The 20,752-nt window shown below is 35.5% G+C and overlaps 1 protein-coding gene across 7 annotated transcripts in view; it reads left to right on the plus strand.

Annotated features, from left to right (window-relative positions):
* Positions 1-20,752, plus strand: part of AKAP9 (A-kinase anchoring protein 9) — a 118,075-nt gene that overhangs the window by 19,154 nt on the left and 78,169 nt on the right. For 4 of the 7 annotated variants that reach the window (XM_086742284.1, XM_086742286.1, XM_086742288.1 and 1 more), the window contains exons 2-5: positions 1,716-1,970; positions 11,247-11,291; positions 18,809-18,862; positions 19,276-19,446. In XM_086742284.1, the coding sequence (XP_086598410.1) occupies positions 1,716-1,970; positions 11,247-11,291; positions 18,809-18,862; positions 19,276-19,446 (525 nt within the window). Of the gene's footprint in view, positions 1-1,715; positions 1,971-11,246; positions 11,292-18,808; positions 18,863-19,275; positions 19,447-19,749; positions 19,863-20,752 lie in introns of those variants that run through there. The other 3 variants (XM_086742287.1, XM_086742289.1, XM_086742291.1) reach the window with 3 other exon arrangements.

The raw sequence follows: 20,752 nt of genomic DNA on the forward strand, positions 1-20,752 counted from the left end.
ATTTTATTGAGGTAAATTTACAGTTTTAGGAGGATGTAGTAATGTAAGAAGACAGCTGGTACCTTCACCCTTCCCATTTCTGATAAGCTAAACCAGTGCATTTTTTTTTTCCCTTAAACTTTGAAGTCAGGAGGAGACTATCCTTTTTTTTCTGTTCCAAGTTTGTGGAGATCATAAGCTTTAATATATTTTTGGTCAAATAATGAAAGTTACCTATTTAAAAAAATAGAGAATAATCATTAAGAACTAATTAGAGATTTAGTAGGGAGGAAATAAGTATTAAATACCTAGGTGAGCATATTTGGCCTCAGCAAATCTTCAGATCCTCCTCCTGTAAACAGAGCAGGAGCCATATGCCAAGCTGTCAGTTGTCCTAAGAATGGAGAGGAGGCTGAAGAAACTCATGAAGAAATACAAATAAAGAGACATAAGCATAAGCTAGCCAGAAGTCTGAACTGATCTGTCAGTGATAGATTTATTTAGATTGGGACTTCTCAGCTATCTTGGGGCCAGATGAGAACTGGAGAGCTCGCAGTGTAAAAGGAAAGGAGATCCGTGTGTCCTCCTTGATTTGGGTGTTGCTGAAGAGGTTGGATGGAAGCCTGGCTTTCTCGATTGGTGAATATCATGAGCAAACATGCTATTTTTTCTATATCTTTTTCTTAAAATTGCAGCAGATTATAAAACATACATAGTATTTGGGAATTAGTTGATGTAAAAAGTATTTAAAGCTTTAGGGTCTTAATTTGCATGCTTTATATTTATATGGAACTACATTTATAAAACATATTGTAGCACTTAGTTAATGTTGAACTCTGCAAATGGAAAATAATTATTTTTGTTTCCAGATTTTATTGGTACAATCTGTTTAATTTTGAATTTTAATTGGTAAAACCCACCCTGCTTATTTTTCTTATTTGAACAGAAATTCTGTTCTTGCTAAGAAAAAAATATTTTAAATGGATTTTCTTGTGTAAACCACTATAAAGTGATTAAAAGTGATAAGCTCTTCAAAAGGCAGTGTCTTACAGTATTTGAATAGCTTACATACTAATTGGTTTTTCAACTGTGTGCCTGGCTCACCTGTGACTTTTTGTTCATCAGCATGTTTTGCTACAAGGTAGTATGTCTTGTAATTTGCTCACTCTTTATTTTTAGGCTTTTCCTTCATTATATATTTTAGTATTTCTTTATGATGCTTTCAGTAACTTGATCTGCTTTTTGAGTTCTAACAAACTTTTAAAAAACTTTTTATGATACTTGCAGGAAGAAAAGTTTGCTTTTATCTATTTCTGGTATGAAAAAGAAAAGTAATTTCTGTAAATTAATTTTGAGGTATTTATTACTATAAAATTGAAAAATGAGATCAAAGGTTATTTCATTGCATTTATCCTTTACAATTACATTTGTACCTTTACTTTGAATATTTTCATCTCTAGGTATCAACCTGTGGAATAGTAAGTTGCTAGTATGAAACCTAAAAGGAATTCATTAATAGATTGTTGGTTTACATTTAAGATTTTTTTTAAAGCAAACTATGTAAATAGAAAAATAATCTGAATGTGTCTCACATATGCAGCATTAATTTCCAACTTGTTTTCAGTAGCGATTAGTTTGAAGCTTTATGTAGAACAGCTGATAAGTCTTTATAGAGGATGTCATTAGTAATAAACAGGAAAACTTTCACCTTTAACAAGATTTTGTCTTCTATACAGCTTGCCCAATTTAGGCAACGGAGGGCACAAACTGATGGTCAGAATGGATCAAAGAAACAGAAAAAGAAGAAGAAAACAGCAAACATCAAAGATGAAGAATCAATACAAGATGGGGTTGATAGTGATCGATCTCATGGTGATGAAATATCCACATGCAGCAGCCGAAGGGGAGCAGCTGCTACTGCTGACTTTGCTATTATCGGGACTTTGAATAGTGGAGAAATTATCAAACACAGCCAGACGTACACCATTGAGGTAAGTTTGTCTCGGACTGTAAACAGTTACTTTTAGGGGGGCAAAATAGTCCATTAATTTTGAGAGTAAGAATAAAGGAATTATAGGAGATTTTTAATATTATTTCCTTGCCTTCTGTGTCTATCCTTAATGTGTCCAGAGAAGGCACTTTCTACCTACCTACTGGTGTCATGTTTTCCGAGGTAGTCAGTGTACCATACATTATGGGAAGTTTGTTGATATTGCTGTACTCCCTAAATGGGCAGAAGTTGATTTTGTTTTATTGCTTCATGTTATGCATTTTTTTAAAGTAAAAGTTGACAAATTGCAGTGGATTTTTGATCACTGCAGCTATGGCTGCAGCAAAATGCAAAGCTAAATATCTTTCCTGTAATATGAGTCTTTCTGGTTAAAGAGGAGGAAGAATTAATTTTGAAAACACTGCTTAGAACTGGATGACTTAAGAGACTGATAAATAGATACTCTACTTTTACTACTTAATGAAATACAATATTGATTGCTAGTGGCCGAAAGTACATGCTCTGTGAAGGTTGCAAAATGCCCTGTGGCGGTCCAGTTCAGTTCTGAGTGGAGATGAATTCACGTGATATAATATGTTGTTTCAGATATGTATCTAGGGACAAGGGATGCTGATGTTATTTACACAATAGCTTAGTCCTTTCTTGAAAGCTGTGCCTCTAAAAGGACGTGAGTGGCATTCTGAACAAGCAGCTCAACACAGATTCCCAGCTCTGAGCATGTGAATTCAGTCTTTTCTGAGACAAGTACTACAGATGAATGCTCTGTATTTTGACTTGTCAGTTCTGTGCTAGGATAGACCATTTTAAAATATTTTGTCTCCACTATCTCATTTCCAGCAGCCAAGAAGTAATAGAGAAATGACAGTTTTGGAAAATGTCTGGCATTTGTTTTAAAAAAAAAAAAAAAAAAGACTACCCTGGTGGAGGGGCAGACAAAATCATACATGTGAATAAAAACTTGTAAAGTAATTCAGCCATTTATTCTACAATTTTAAGCCTACAATGTCTTAGTACACTAGATGGTTTGAACTTTATAGATACATGCCTTTGATATGTAGCTTTTCATACTTAGAAAGCTCATGTTAGGGCTTCAAAACTGTTTGTAGTAACTCAATAAAACTGTCTGTTCAACTCATAGCTTTTCCTGGAGGAGGTAGTGATTTCTTTGGAGAGTATTTAATTACAGAATGACTGAGAAAGGTGTACTTTATGAAATGCAATAGCTTATCTACAACTAAGGAGAGTGGACTGCTAGGGCAGAGAGCTGTTTAGAGGGAATCACTTAAACTGTTGTTTTGATACATACATATGATATACATATGATAACTGTATGAAGAAACTTTCTTAAAAATATATATTTTTAAGTACATCATGATTACATGTTACAAATGGACTCTGCTGATGTACTTGCTCTCAGTCAAGATAAATATCTTTACTACAATTGGAGAACCAGGGTGAAATATTGAATCATGGAAGAACTTAGGTTGGGAGGGACCTCTGAAGTAATTTAGTCCAATCTGTACTCAAGGCAAGTCTAATTAGAGCAAGTTGGTCCTAGTAGCCTGTGTTGGTCTCTGAATGCTAACAATGCAAGACACAGATGATTTTAAAAATTGAAAAAAAAATGTCTACACTGCAGTTGCTAAAGATTGCACGTGTAGATATATTCTTAAGACTGGGTATGGTTTTTTCTGAGATCTGCCTTACTCGTAAAGCAACTTATCTTATGTTTAAATAAATAAATATAGAGATGCATAGGGGTTTTTGATGTCTTGGAGGTTGGTTGGTTTGTTTGTTTTTAAAATGAGGATTGGTGTTTATTTGTAATTTGACTTTCCTGAATTAGTCACGTCTTAGTGACTTCTAAAACGGTATTAATTTCCACAAAAAAAAAAGCTACTCCCAATTGGGAGAGCACTTTTCTTTGTTTCATGTTGTCTGTGGCCTGCTTATTCGTGTTAAATAAGTAATTGGTATTTTGGAGTTGGAATATGATGGCTGAAGTCTCTATCTGTGCAGTATTAATGGAAGAGGAAAAATTCTGAAATAGTTTTAATGAATCTCATAACTTACAGTTTTAGTCTATATAACGTGCAATGATTTGGCTAGAGAGCCTGCATTATGGTAATTGGATTAGAGCTTGCTTAGTTGAAATGGCAGCCAATGTTATAGGCAGTTCCAGGCTAATCTCTGCAATGGAGAATTACAGACAGCTTCTCTGAGCTGTTTGCTTTTTCACCGGACATTAAATCTTTATAGGCTGCTGTGTCAGGAGAGTAAGGCAAGATTACTGGAGGCATTATTCAGGATTATTTTCTAGCTAAATTTTCATTCCCCTTACTTTTTTCATGTTTTACTGGAATTCATATTGAGAATTGTTCTTTTCGTACCACAAAATAGACTCATAATGTCATAATGACTGTACTGCCTATCTATCTAAAAATCCTGACTGGGCTCTTTTGTGGTTGTTTTGTGGATAGAAGTTTGTCTCCCTGCAGTTTTTCTGGTATGATTTTTTTTAGTCTCCAGTGGAATTAACATGTCCAAATACAAATAATAAACAGTTCTCTTACTCAATATGAATAACAGAAAGTGAAATAGAGGTACTCCTCTGGGAGCTTATTCCCCATCTGAAGTTAGAGGAGTTCCTTTTCAGAGAGGACAAAAGTTTGTTTAGGGAATTCGAAGTTACTTTTTGCAGTCATCCCTTTTCCTTTTTTTTTTTTTCCCCTTCTCTCTTCCTAGGGTGGGTTCTTCCATTGTCCTCTCATCAAGTTACAGAAACTAATCGAAAGAACTCTGGAAGAACTGTCACTGTTTTGTACTGTCCCTATCTGTTCAATTTTACCTCCTCTCTCAACTTATTTGTAATTTCTGTAAGGTTTTCCATCCTCTGTCAGAGGAACTTTATTTACAAGATGTATTAGAGAAATGCCAGCTGGTATTTCTTGGTTAAAGTCCCTGGGTCTTAACTTGCTTCATGTTCAATGCTCTTTGTTTTGGTCTCACAAAGAGAATAGTATGTTGAGTTTCTAGTTGCCTTTGGTTTTTGTCTCTTCTCTTGCACCCTGTTATCGTTTGGTCTTGACATCCACAGTGTCCTTTTCCATATAGAAGTAAAAATAGTTAAGAAGACTGTCATGGTTTTGTTAGTGAGGGGGGGCCTAAGGTGGTAGCTTCTGTAGGAAACTCGTAGAAGTCGCTCCCCTTTGTTCAGTGCACTCGGCCGGGCCTAGGGCGGACCCGCTGCTGGCCAAGGCCGAGCCGATTGGTAGCAGAATGTCTCGTGATAACGCCTCTGCGATAACTTATTTAAGAATGGGAAAACAGAAAAAAAAAGGAGAGAGGAGAGAAGATGTGAAGAAGCTGAGTGGGGGCAGAGGCACAGAGGGGGAGGCGCAAGCCTCATGGGCCTTGCAGGCCTCACCCTCTGGCCTCTCGCCAGGCAGCCGACTGGGCCCGACTCGGTCCAGCCCGGCTGCAAGAAGTGGAGAGGAGATGAGAAGTGAGTAAGATGTAAAAAAAAGATCCTGAGAGACATCTACCAGCCTGTTGTGAGGAACGGCTGCAGACGCCAAGGTCAGTTCAGAAGGAGGGGGAGGAGTAATGCGGCTCCTGGCCAAGATTCCCCTGCAGCCTGTGGTGACAACCATGGTGGAGCAGGTTGTCCCCCTGCAGCCCATGGAGGTCCACGGAGGAGCAGAGATCCACTTGGAGCCCATGAAGGACCCCGTACTGGGGGAGGTGGATGCCTGAAGGCAGCTGTGGCCCGTGGAGGGCCCGCTGGGACAGCTGTTCTAGAGGGACTGCACCCGTGGAAGAGATGACCCACGCCGGAGCAGTTCCATGAAGGACTGTGGCGTAGGGGTGGGACCCCACGCTGGAGCAGGGGAGGAATGCGAGGAGTTCTTCCCCCAACCATGAAGCAGCGGCGTGAAACAACATGTGATGAACTGACCACAACCCCCATTCCCTCTTCCCCCCTGTGCCGCTCGGGAGGGGAAGGTAGTAGAGATAATATTAAGCTCGGGAAGAGGGAGGGGTGGTTATCTTGTTCTCTGTCTCATTATCCTGCTGTTTGTAGTAATAAATGAATAGTTTTCCCCAAGTCGAGTCTGTTTTGCCCGTGACGGTAACTTTAAGGATTTCTCCCTGTCCTTATCTCAAACCTCGAGCTGTTTTTCCTTATATTTTCTCTCCCTGTTCTCTCGGAGGGTGGGGGGAGTGAGAGAGAGACTGCATAGTCTGGTCCGATCGGGGCTGAACTACGACAAAGACACAGCCCAGGAAATAAATTGGATCAATGAGACTCTTGGTTTTAGGATTGCTTCTTTTTGTGACTTCCTGTAATTTAAAATGGAAGAAAGCAAAAGCCACTTCCAGGGTAAATAATTGCTGAGATCACCTTCTCTGAGTCTTGAAACGATGCATGGGAGCAGACTGCTTTGCAAGAATGTACTAATGCAGGGAAAAAGAAAGATATTAACTTGTGGCACAGTGAAATTGTCCTTGAGTCACCTGAGTAGTAAAAGCTATTATACAAAGCTGCTTAGAAAAGAAAAGTTCAAAGTTCTGTGATGAAGAATACCTCCTAATTGACTAAGGTTGGATTAGTAACTCGTCTTTTGTTTTTCACAAGATAAATCTGTTTGGTAGTAGTTTTAGAGTAGCTTAACTGTTTACAAACAGAGTAAACATCTTCATTGTTTCATTTCTATGACTTACTCCAGTTGTTAGTGCCTGAGACTTGACAGGCAAAGAACAGAAACAGAGTAAGAAGGAGACGCTGAGTAGGATTCTTAAGAGCTAAGGAAGAAAAGTGACAGAAATATGGAAACGTAAGCAGTGTGGAGAAACAGAGAGGACACCTCAGTGAGAAAAGGCGTAAGTGGTGAATATGGCTAAGGCATTTCTATGATGAAAGCATGAAAGCAAATTAAGAGAAGAGAAGAGATATTCTGGGATGTACAATAAGATGAAGGATATGAAAAAAAGGATAGATAAATAAAATGTAGTAACAATTTACCCAGTCACTTCAGATAATCTAGCATCCCTTGACAAATGTTTTGAAATTGGAGAATGAAGATAAACAAATGTTTGGAAATCATCTGTTCAATAGTAAAGTCAGTGCCATGAGAGAAGATAGTAGCTTCTCAGCAGCATATGGTTCTGACTGAAGCCAGTCATTTTTCCATTCACCATCTAGCCAAAAGATTGCCAGGATATCTTGCCAATTTTCTTTGCATAAGACAATCTCTGGTATGATGTCTTCCTTTCTCTCTCTAAATATTGATATATCATAGCTATATTGATATGGAAATTCTGTGTATTGAAGAATGGTCTTTACAGATTTACAGAGTATTTAATTTTAGATTAAACATTTTTAAGGCCATATTACCAAAGAATAGAAACCTAATTAAATACTTATGTTACCTCTCTGTTGATAGTGTTTTCTGATACAGGAAATTTATACACTGAGGGGTGGGATACCTTGCTGCAGATTATATTCAGATTTTGCAATGATTTAGCTCCACTAATATGTTATCAATTTAAATCTGATTGTAGTAAATTGGTTTGCTTTATAAATTACCAGGGAATACATTCCTTTGAATGGAATGGTTTTCAGATTAGGAACTAAGAAGGGCATGGCGAGGCAATATATAAGAATAGCACTTGATATTCTGAATGTTCTACAAGTATTAAAGACCCATAAAGTTCAGGATGACCTAAAGAGAGTGTTTCGTGACTGCGATTTTCACCTTACATTCTCTTTGCCTCCCTTCCTAGTCATGCTTCTCTTAAGTAGTTTTACTCAGATTATGGTCATCTATGGATGACTAGGGACCCGTGTGAAAACTGTCCAAACTAAAATGAACTTGGTTTTGCTTCTACTACAGGCTAATTCGTGTTCAAGAATGAATCCAGAATTTTGTAGTTACATTTTTGTAACAGTTTACACTGAGGTCATTAAAAAGTCAGTAATTCACATCAGGTAGAATTCTGTTCAATGAATACTCAGTCTTGTTCTTGCCCTTTAATACTTTAATCCATTGTAATTGCAGTAGTTTAGTACTGGCTATCCGTTCTTGCTAAATATTTCATTGTCACCTATGAAAGTTTTCTAATGAAAAATAAAAATCACTTTTCAGTTCTCATGACCAATTTCATATGTGAGTTCTTTCGTGAATCCGTTGATAATGTTGGGCATCCAATGCCAAAGAATGTGACTTCTAGCAATGCTTAACTGCATACAGAAATAAGTTACTCTGAAATGGACCTCCTGTGTTCCACAGGCTGATTACTCCCTTTTTTTGGTAACATCTTGCAGTATTTCCTCTGAAGAATGTATACAGATGAAAGTGTTTTTAATTTTCTGAATACTTAAGTGTTATTGTTAAAGGTAGTACCTGCAGAGTTGTTGGAGACAGTTGCCTATAAAGAGTCTTTGAGATGTCTATTCAGTGTATTTTAACTATCAACCACATTGTCAGTGAAGAAAATATTAAATACAGAATTAAACTGCCTTGCCAGAAGAGAATAGCTGTTTGTAGTAAGAAAATGCTGTCAGGCATAGGTGGTAGAAAACATGCAAACTAACAGCCTGAAGCCAGAGTTACAAACCTATTTAAATTCTATAAAGTATTGAGAGAACTGATGAATAGCTTTGTTGACATTATCCCGTCAAAAGTTGTTGTGTTGCTAATAGTTTGTGTATATATGATTTTTTGGAAGTATTTCCTCTTAAACTGAACCTCTATTGTTCAGACAGATGAGCTGTGTAAAACCTAATTACTTCTGTTGACCAAAGAGGAATTGAAGCATGCAGAGTCTTAAAAACAGAACATAGCTGCTTGGAGGGCAACATGAGTGCCCATCACATGTTGATTACTTGTAGTGCTATTGGTTCTGACAGCAAAAGAACAGCATTAAGTCTTACAGTGTTGGAGTCTAATGTGTGAGCTCATAGGTTTTAAGTCTTTTTAGCTGATTTTTAGCAAGGTTTGCATGAACCCTCAGTACGGAAGACAGATCCCTTTAACTTGAGTTCATTTGGCCATCTTTCTGTACTTATCTTCACTAAATCCCTTGGTAAAATTGCTTGCTCTTAACAGCCAAAAAATTATCTAGGTGCAGGATTGAAGCAGATAGTTTAGAAGGATTATTTATGCTACTAACAGATATTACACATCTAAACTGATGGAGCACTATACGGTTTTTGATAATTTTTTTAACATTATTTTAGATTTTAAAAATTTAGATTGCTATTCAGAAAGGACTGGCAATATATTATTTTTTAAAAACTCTCATATATGGCCAAATTACCATAAAAATTAGATAATTATTTTCAGTAATTATACTCCTTTGAAAATTCGTATTTTCTCACTCTAGCCTAAGCATCAGTCTACGAGTCCTTTGCCTTTTACTATGATTATCTACTAAGTTTGAGCTTGTCCCAGGATCTAAGCATTAGTTTATCATCTTTCTTATAAAGAAGGGGCTGTTTATATAATTCAAAAGCATTACAAGGAAAAACTATATAAGAAGCCAGACTACTTGTCCTCGGTTTTGAGTGTACAGGTGCCTGTGTTTCATGCACTATATAATGAACTTCAAGATTTGTTAGATCTAATTAAATATGTAAAATTTTAGGAATATTTCTAAGCTTCTATAGAAATATTTCTAACCTTTCTTTGTAAAATCTTCTGAATTGGAGCAAACCATGAAAAATTGTAGGATGATATGGCCATATATTTATTATATGTATTATGAAAATAAATAACAATGTGATTTTCCCTGACTTTATTTTTTCCAGAGGACTTTGTCCTAGATCAAGGACATAGACTACAAACAACATGTAAAATTTGTATGTGTGTATATGCATAAGTATATACAATATGACTAAAAAAATATATTTATATAAAAAATAAGTGTTGTTAACTACTAATTATGTATTCCACAGCAGAAACACTTTTGTTACCCTATAGTTTTAAAACATAATTTTGTTTCAGTTTGTGGCTTATTAAGGGGAACCTTTTTAATTTTTAAAATCATATGCACTGTATGAATTCTAGCTTTCCCATTCATATTTTGTTTTGTGCACTCTGTACATAAAATAATACCCTTTCTTTAGGTTAATTACATTGTGGAGCTACATATTGGATTTAGAATATGTAGAATCTATGATGTTTGGATTGTGAAAACTGCAGAGCTCCAGTAGGTTTGAGTGGCAGATTTCTTTAAAAAAAAAAAAAAAAGTACAAACCAAAGCACAGTTGTCAGTTCCAAATTTTACTTATGTCTACTGACGCAAAACTGACTATTTTCCTTGAAAATAAGCCTGACAAAATTCAATGTAAAATGTAGACTAATTTAATGTGAGCCTGGCTAACGCGTTAAGTGAATTTTGAAAAAGCCTATTATGTGTTCTTCATTATTGCTTAAGTAGTTTTAACTCAAAACTACACTTTTCAAGTTCAAGAAGGTACTTACTTATTCCCCAGTAGCGCACCTTATGTAGATAATTTGAATATTTTGCATAGTTTCTTACTAATACCTTGATTCCCGAACTTGATATGTTATATGTAGTTCATCAAGATACTCTATATTTAATTCAAGCATCTCTCATGGCTTGTTTATGCTCAATTTGTTAAGGCTTTGGTTCTTTAATTGCTGTGATTCATTAGATCACAAGATTTGAGTCTTTGTCCTTGTTCTTCCTGATCATTTTTACCTTTCCTTGGTTTCCATGGAAGATGAAGCAGAAGACGAGATGAGTGTTTGTTTTATAATTCTAGTCAACATCAAAAGTCTTGCATGTATGAAAATGACTTTCTGTATATGATTATGTTCTTAAGCCAACAAAGTTCGTAATTAGGTAAAATTGATCTATCAGAGAAAAGTCCTTTTCTTGGTACTTCTTACTTACTTTTATATATATAAAAAAAAAATATAAAAATTATATTTCCAAAATGTAATTTTGTAGCTGTAGGTTGTATTTTCATTAGATGACTTTGTTTCTAATGTTTCCATTATCACAGTTGAACAGGTAAGTAACTTTTTAACTTTTTCTTTTTTAAAGCTGGGATTTCAAGGAACTGAAGGTCACCTTTATTGTGTATATATATATATTCTAATCAAATTAATGTATACCTTAATATTTTCAAATGCCATCTACATTCTCAGAAACAGACGGAAGATGTCTTGTTTAGTATTTTTAAAGTGCTATAATTGTAAATCTTTTAATATTTTATTTTAGCCGGAAAGTGAAATTTCCACCACAGTAGAAGATTACAGTTCTGAGGTAAGACTGAAGTAATGCTTTTCCTAACTTTTCCTTCAGCTTTTTCTTTTACATGTTTACTGCAGCGCTCTGCATTGTTTTTCAAAAAGAGAAGGAAAGAAAAGAGCAGACATAATAGGCAAAAGATGTTGCATGTCATTACTGGTATGATTACTGTACTGTTATGCAAGCATTATGTCAACGACATGATGGGTTGGCTACTATAATCAATAATGCAGTAGATATATGAACTGTTGTAACAATGTCATCATTACAGTTGTATTAATGCTTTGTGTTGCCATTGGAGTTGTGGCTGTGCATAATTCCTACTAATTGTGGGAAACTATTTAGCAAGTTGATTATGGTTTAATGAGTTTCAAAGCAGCTGTTGCTCAGTGGCTGGCTAGGTGACAGTCTGCTGGTGGGAGGTGGTGAGTGATTGCCTTTGCATCGCTTGTTGTTTGGGGATTTTGTTTTGTTTTTCTTTCACTTACTAAGCTGTCTTTATCTCAGCCCACGAATTTTTCTTGCTTTTGCCCTTCTGATTCTCTCCTCCATCCCACTGGTGGGGGAGTGGGTGACTGTGAGGAGGGCTTAACTGCTGGCTGGGGTCAACCCACCATACATTGTCATTTACTACTCATGTCTGTCATGTTGAAGGGTAGTAGCATATATGGAACTTTGGTCTTGCCGAATAAAACAGTTTAATCCTTACAAACGTAACAATCTCGTGCATAAATGTGGGTCAAGAACATGCTTGCAAGACATAGCCATGGAATATCTGAGTACAGTAAATATTGTTTCTACTTTAAAAGTGTAATTTTCCATGTCTCAAACAATTGCTCTCTGTAGTGGTAATCTGGGTTTTGTTTTGCGGATCACTGTACTAAATGCTTCTGCAAAACACACCCCAGAATCTTAAGCTTGGCAAGGAGTAAGAGGGGATGAAGAAATTGTCTCTCTTGCTGAAGTGAATTTGATCTAGATTACTTTGTTTCTCTCTTGGTTTAGCCTTTTGTAAGAGACAATTACTATACCTTAGAATAAGTATTTGTTCTATACTAGTATTATAGCTGCTTGTTGTGAAGCCTAAGGGAATATACAGACCAGACAAGGTATTCCTGACCTGTCGCACTGCATGGTGCAAAAGTAAAATCATTACCACAGTGGGCAGTCTAGACATGCCCACATGAAAACTAGAAGGATTTTCTTTCCCAACTTAAATGCTCTGTCTTCACTTGCTCCTTCTTCCAGCCTATTCTCTTGATCAACTCTGTGTCTGTTTTCTATCCCCTGGTGTTTTGTAAATTCTTCCATTCTCTGTAATAGCTCCTGTCAATCTTTTCACCTTCCTTTGCCCATCCTTTTTTTCCCCTTGCTTGGTTTCTTAGTTCAGTCTTACAGGCTTTTCAGCCTGTTTCTATTCTTCCTTTTCCTTCCTCAGTCATTCCAAAGCCCAGTTTCTTTCCCAGCCTTTGTAGCTTTGTCTAAGCATTGTTTTTCCTTCTTTTTTTTCTTGTAATATTTTTTCTTAATCCCTTTCCTTTTGAAAACCTCTTCCCCTTTAGTCTCTCTTCTTATGTTGGGGTCCTTGTAATGTTCAGGTCAGCTTGTCCTAGATGAAAGCAGTAGTTTTTCATTCCAGCTTCTCTCATCAAATCCCAGTTATAGTTTCCTCTCAGCCTTTTTAGTTGTATTATTTTCCTGTCCCTCTTTTCCCCTGTTTGACTCTTTCTCTCCCACTTCTTCCTCCTGTCCTTATTTATAAGCACCTTCCCTTTCTTCTAGTGTGTTGGGAGAAGGCACTTGGGAGTACAGGGAAAATGTCCCGTCACATTCATTACTGGCTACATTCAAATAACAGAATATTGAATCAATTGTGATCTCATCAATTGTGATCATTCTTATGGCATGTTTTTTGTGATGCAAATTAAAAAAAAAAACAAAAACAAAACCAACGACCTGAGACTAGCTCTTTTGGAATGGAAAATTCGGTCCAGCTGCTGTGGTGTGCTGTAAATGAAAGAAAGAAAAAGGGGTTTTGTGGAGGAGTAGGTGAAAGGGGTTAAAGCAAACTCTTCCTTGGAAAAAATCAGTTTAAAGATTCAATATTTTTCATAGGTAAAATGTGATTTATTTTGTCCAAGGAATTGAAGTAGCAAAGAACAAAAAGAATCTGAGTTTGCTTTATGTATGGCAACATGATAGGGCAGCACGTGCACACAGTGTGCCATTGAGACTGTAGCAAATACACTTTTGAACAACTGCTATGACCTTACTGCACCTTTTTAGAATATGCATCACCATGGTATGTGATTACTATTAAATAGAATATGAAGTATGTGAAGAATGAACCCTTGAAAACAGTTGACAACAGCATTGCTGTTCATGTATCTTTACAAGTGAGAGATTTTATATTTATATAATCAAATATGACCAAGAAATTTTGATCACTTCTGAGGTGGTAGGAAGCGGTGTTGGAGACTAATTTGCAAGAGCAGAAGAAAACACATCTTTGCACAAGGAGAGAGAATACAAAAAAAGATCTGACATAATGCCTCATAATAATTGTGGATATGTTGTGATTTTTAGTGTTTTGTTGTTTCTATCAGCTGAATTCAAAGCTCTTGTTTTAAAATGAACTTTCACATCTAAACACTTAATTTTAGCCTGCTTCATTCTGCAAGGATTTCTGTAGGTGCCTACAGAGTATATTAGGGAGCAATTTTTGAGATACTAAAGACAACAAAATTACAGCCAGGCTGCCTTCTCAGTGAGCCTTTTTAAAAGTTGCGGTTTCCTCAAAACTGCAGATTTCCTCAAAAATACAACGACAGATGCATTTCTAGGCACTTCTTATTCTCATTCTTGCAAAAAGACTTTTTAAGCCAAGAGTTATTTTCTAAGACCTAATACTGTAGGCCACACAAAACTTACCAATAGTAACATGAGACTGAGTCTGGTGAAGAACAAACTCAAGTGGGGAGAGTTGCTGCCTTGGTAAGCTCTTTTTAATTCCAGTTCATTACAATTGATTGGTATCTGCAATGAGGAAACAATACCTTTAGGAATGCGTATATTTTAAGAACTGAATTTTCAATATGTTTCATGTCATTTTGATGTTACTTTTCTTATTAAAAGCTCTACTTACATTCATGGCCACCCTGTAAATAAAGCGATCTTTTTAGTTGAAGAAGATGAGAATAAGTTAGATTTTGTCTGTAGCAGTGTAATTATGAAGTTGTGTGAAATCTGGAGCCTACCTTTTTTTCAGATACTTGACCTTCTTTTCAGAGTGCTAAGGAACCACACATTTGTAGAAACACAGACCTGTTGATCCTTCTTTTCTCTCGTTCTTTAGAATATCTGTGTTCTTTTTAGTGATTTTTGTCAGAAACTATGTTGAAATCAAGGCTGTCATGCTTCAAAGTGAAATAGGTCATAATAAATGAAATAGGTCATCCTTTGTTTCATTGCAGTGCAGTCAAATGTTTTTAATTCTTCAGCTCCTTTTCTTGAGGAATTGGATGAAATCCAGTGATATGTATTTCCCTCTTTGGGGGACTTATCAGACACACAGTTATAAGCCAATACAGTTGTTTGAGCAAAACTTAAGGAACCAGGGAATCTTTATATGAGAATTCTTGTCTTGAAGGAATTTTATTGTAAATACAGTCTCTTGTTCAGTTTTGTTTTGCCACCTCTCTAAGTACCTACACTACCAAAGGTAGAAGCCAAACTGAACACTGATAAATCCTTCTTATGACCAGCTTGCCCTTTGTGACAAATGATTCAGTTTGAGCAAGAGTGAGACTGCCTGCATAGTCTTAAATTATAGTAGTGATTAGCTGTTTGAGGTTATGGTCTAAACTCAGAACTAAGGGAAGTTAGGCTTTTTCCAACAATTTGAATTTTTTTGTTGTTGTTTTTTATAGCTGCATAAGGTAAAGTTGTCCCCATATATTTTCCACATGCCTCAATTTTGTGGCATAACTGAAAGACTGTTCCACCTGCAATGTGGAACATTTTTTTTTTTTTTTCCCTCTTATTGACTCTTTCTCAATTTGCAAAGTGTACCTCTGAAATGAAGTCTATAAAGTTCTTGGTTTTTTGGAAATGTTAATGAAATTCTATACCACAACCTTAACCACTAGATAAAGAAATCTTCTGTTGTGTTCTGTTAATATACAGGAAATACATTAAGGCATGATATTTTAAAAAGCCATCAGTTATTATCCTTCAGAAGTTATTAACCCTACTTATTTTATATGATTGTAATTATTTTAATCACAAACTAAAAATGGTTTTTGTTTATGGACTATAAAAACAAACAAACAAAAAACCCCTGAAATTAATTTTCTCAAGTTGCCATAATTGCTAATTTTAACTAAGTTTCATATAGTCAGTTGTGACATAACTAGAAAATTGAGGAGAAGCTAAGAACATTGACAAGCAGTATTGGAGGTCTAAGTATTAATTTTTGTGAAGAAATCCGATGTCTGAGCTGTAAAAGAAAAGGAGGAAAAACATGAGAACATGAGGTAAAATTGTTAATCCATTCCAGATACTTCTGTATGTTTCTACTACCAAATCAAATCACTTTTAAAATCAGAAGTCCGCTTGCCAGTCTGTAATAGGTTCTTTTCATGCATTAAGGTATTTTCTACATTTTTCAGTAATTCAACAGTGTGTATTGATTTATGCTGAGCATGAATTTTCTATTTAAAAAGAGAAATTTCTGTAGTACTGGCATTAATATTATAAGTAGTTACACATATATTATTACTGCTATTTCTATGGTATAATTTCAGGTCTTCCAGGGTCTAAAGAACATAAAAAGGAGTACAGCAATTTATTAAATTTAATCCTGACCTCTGGTGGCAATTATCCTGAATCACTGCCTTAATTTAGTGGTGGAAGTTGGTTTTCTTTGTGTTTCTCTGGAAGAAGATTCCTTTTGTTTCCCTTTAGGATATGTATTTACTGATGTAATATAAATTATATCTTTATTTTTAGTCAATAGACTGCAAATTATATTTTACCTTATATTAATAAATACTATTTCTGTGAATTGTTTTGAAAATACAAGCAAGGAAGAAAAATCAGACAGAACATCCTGTGAGGGACTTCCAAAAACTTCATTTAACTTCACCTTTCATGTCTTTTGTTGACCAAAACAGTTGCTCCTGTGTAGATAATGTGTTGTAAAATTTAATTTTTTCTTACTGTGTGGTTTTTTGTTTATGCAATTATATCCAGAGCTCTTGTCACTCCTTGTTTCCATTATCTTAAAATGCTATGCATAAGGACATTTCAGCGTTAAAGGTGAACTGCAAAGCTTTGAAAGAAGAAATTATAAGAATCTACATCAATAGTATTTATGAGCTTGCAGAAGATCTCTGTATGGGTAAACTACTGGGGCCGTGAGACAAAACCCAGAACTCCAATAGGCCTCGTGTTGATATCTGTTAACACTGAAGTTGGTATCTGGACTTCATATGTTGCAGGTGGATGAAAAAATAATTTTACATTAAGATATTTTGAAGCTAATAACTAAGCCCAAACTGTCTGCCTACTCTGACACAGCAGAATTTCTGTCATGCCAGAAGCTGCCAGGCTGCTTGTGAGGCTCCCATCAGCGTAGCACCCTGCTGTGGGGGTCTGACTGCGTTTTCCATAGATTACAGTGCGGTTTGTTGTCTTGTCATGCTTCAATTTGGACTTTACCAGAAGGCATAAGGCATTTGAAAGGAGAAGGTATCAGATGAGAAACAACATGGACTACGGTGTTATTGTGGTTCACTTCTGTGATGTCGAAGAGCTAGGCTTCTACGAAATAAGGCGGGATTTCTGTAGTTCCAGACAGTTGTTTTGAATGTGTATAGCAAATCCCTTTTATAAGTAAAAGGCCTTTTGTAGAAATTTCAGCTGCTAAGGAGTCTGGTACATCTAATGAGATAAGTCTTTTATGTCTTTCCTAGTAGCTTTTGTTATAAAGAATCTTAAGAGTCTTTGATTTTTGCACACAGAAATGATTCATAGGAAGAGAAGCATGTCCACTGTGATAGATTACAAGAATCATAGACGACATCTTTAATTTTATTTAGGCTTAATTAATAGAGTTAAAAAAGGAAAAGAAGTATTTCATAATAGAGTTTCTGTTAAACTACTAGTGTTATTAATCTGGGACGTGAGCCAAAATCTGAATAAAGACATTGGTGCCAGCGCTGTGCAGACATTTGTATGTCTGAATGTAGAGTGAACATCTGGCAATACACAAAACGTTGTGCAGTGCCTCTATGAGTTGCTTGGACTGCTGTTTGCTGCCGTTTCCTTTATTCTTTCTAAAATAAGGTAGTAATCTCTCTGTGTCTTCCTTTTCACTGAGGAAGTCAGAAATTGAAAGGGCCCTGTGTCAGCTCTGCAAATTCTTGTCTAATGCAGATTTATTCATTCCCTTAATACAAACTCAATGACTATATTGATCCCATTTGTAACAGTGTACTTCAATGTCAGGTAACTTACTGATTTGCTCAGGCATAATAGTCCTTTGTAAAAAAGCCCTGATCTAGATGTCTGAGCAATATAGCTTCATTTTTTTGAGGTAAACATAGTATTTGGATCTGAAATGCTATGATGCTTTTCCATCTCTAGTACCATTATTTTTGTTTCAGGCTATGATGTAATAAACAGCTCTGAGGGGAAATAGAGCTGTTCTTGCTTTCTCATTTTGAAACACCGATCTGCTGTTTTAAAACAGATAGCCTGCCTATCTATTTTGTGGTTCTTCACAAGTACACAGCGTATTCTTTTCACTTGGAATTTTTTTTTTTTTTGACCTATAACTGCTACTTTGGCTTGTGCTTGCCTTTTGGATATTCGTCATTATTGATTTGCACAGTCTGTAGAACCAAAATTCTCATAGAGGCTGAAAGGGTTTGCAGTGCTAGGTGAGTGAAAGGAATTTTTTTTTCCAGATGTCTTCCGTTAAATGTATAATTTCTACTCTGATTTTTCAGTCTTAAGAAATTCCTTCAAATTGAGGAGGAGAGTCTGTGATACTGCCTTTAATCTACTATAGAGAGATAGGTGACTTTCAGAAACAATAAATCTTAAGGTGTATTACTGTCTTTTAGAAAGCATAACTTTGTTTAGTATTATATAGAAATATTAAACTTTAAATGATTAAAATGCAGTACTACTGCATTTTAATCATTTAAAGTATAAAGCTTTGCATTGACCTTTAAATCTGAATTCTTTTGTTTTCTCTAGATGTTTAAATTCACAGTAAGGTTTTTGGTTTTAGGCAGTAGATTCTTTTTTTTTTTTCAATTTTGTGTATTTTACCTATCACCTATGCTTACTTTGATTCAATTTAGTGTATATAAAGCTGTTTTGTATTTCAAATTAAATACATTTGTGTAGCATAAAAATTCCCGTGGGTCTGCAGGAATCATCACATAAGATTCAAATGAATTGAAAATAGAAATCAAGCTTTATTTCAAGTAATAATGTATTTAGAAATTGTTTTTATACAGGTAAATGGTTGCAGTTTTGTGACAAGAACAGCTGTATCTGCAGACTTAATCAGGGTACAGTATTGCAAATTGAATCATAATACTAATGATGAATACTAAAAACCTCTAAGAATTTGTTTTGAACAAAAACTATGTTGCTGACTAATATTTTCTTTTGCATGCTGTGCTCTGCATCTGTGTTGTTTGTTATATATTAATATAGTGTATCATTAAACTTGAAATGCAAAACAATTTACTACTTGTATTAAAGCTAAGATTATAAAGCAGAACTTGCAGAAATGCTTTATGTTAGTGCTTTTGAGGTGTGAATTATACTAACAAAGAAGGTTACCATGGCAATAAGATCTTCGATGCTGTATTGTATGTTAACTTTCTAACGTGACATTTGCTACAGAATTTGATATGTGAATTTACTTACTGTGATAAAGCATAAAAAATGGCATGTTAAGAAACTTGGATTGATTTAGGAAGAAGAATTTGGAGTTGGAGAGATTTGTTCTGAGCGTGGAATGCAGCACTCTCACATGCAGCTAGAGGTGATGGAGAATGAATTGGCTGGGAAACAACAAGAGATTGAAGAGCTAAACAGAGAGCTAGAAGAAATGAGGGCAGCTTATGGTACAGAAGGATTGCAACAGGTATAATTACCTTATGTTGCTTTCTGCTTGCTACTTGGTTACATGCAAAAATGCAGAGCATCACCTGAAGGAGTTCACACTTAATGGCAGCTATTCAGAATGCAGTCATTGTGTGATGTAGAATTATACATGACTTCCTTCAGTCGCATACCATGGACTCTGTTTCTTTGAACAGCATTTCCATTGTGTGTCCGTTTTCTCTGTATTTTATGACTAAAATTCCAGTCTTCTTTGCAGTGGCTTTCTTCAAATCAGGAATGGAAAGATGATTTTCTTCAAGAAAAGCCCTAATTCTTCTGTAGTTGTGCAAAGACTGCATTTTTTATGCCTTCCTGTTCCTCCAAGATCAAAAAAAAACCCCTCAGGCTTTACTTCCTAAGGAATGATGTAACTGAGTTGATCCTTGAACCAAAAAGGTATTTGTATGTCAGACTTCACAGTCTGAAATACAAGGCAATTGTGTCAGAATGTTTTAATAAACATCTAATAACTTGAGATTATGGGAAGTATTTCTTACTTTGGAAATACCATTGAAATTTAGGTTTTGAAGTAAAGAATATTAAATACTTATTCTTCCAGTTTAAGCGAGCAGTGCAATGCACTGAAGTCAGTGCTTTGTCATGCTTCATGTCTTACTTATTTCTCTCTTTTAATTTGGATTCAGGTCACGTCATTATGGTTTTCTATTTTTTTTGCAAAGTGCTATAGAATACAAAAATTGTTCTAATATTCTGTCATTTTCACCTACATTATTATTGCACAGTTATAGGGTTTTTTTGCTTTCATTTCTGTTTTATCCGTGAAAATGGATGTCATATTTTCCATCATACTACAGTCATCTTTAAGTGGTTGCCCTGGAGGAGGCAATTTGTCATTCCTTTGTCTGGTGGTTAATCTCTGGTGTTGCGTTTTAAGTCAGACTTAGCTTATAATTACTGTATCTTGTATCTGTTGTGCTAAACATAATAGTCATAATTATAGCATAATAAAGAACACGAGCATAATTTCAGTTTCTCAGAATTGTGACTACTGTTAGTTTTTCCTAAAAGGGGTGAAGTGAAAATGTTTACATTTTTTAAATGTCTATGATTACTATTTTTAAAATAAATTAAAAATATAATAAAACAGGCTGTGATACAATAATATTTTAATAGTTGCAGCATATTTCTGTATGGTACTGGTACAGTGCATAATATCTCAGTTGAGAAACGTGTGGTTTATTTTTCAAAAGAATTTTAGAAGGGGAATGCAGAAGATACCTTGTGTGCTTTAGTTCTGCCCGTTTGTTAAAGATGGGATAAAAAAA

Source organism: Chlamydotis macqueenii, chromosome 2, assembly GCF_036417535.1.
Source record: "Chlamydotis macqueenii isolate bChlMac1 chromosome 2, bChlMac1.mat, whole genome shotgun sequence".
Classification (NCBI taxonomy): Eukaryota; Metazoa; Chordata; class Aves; order Otidiformes; family Otididae; genus Chlamydotis; species Chlamydotis macqueenii.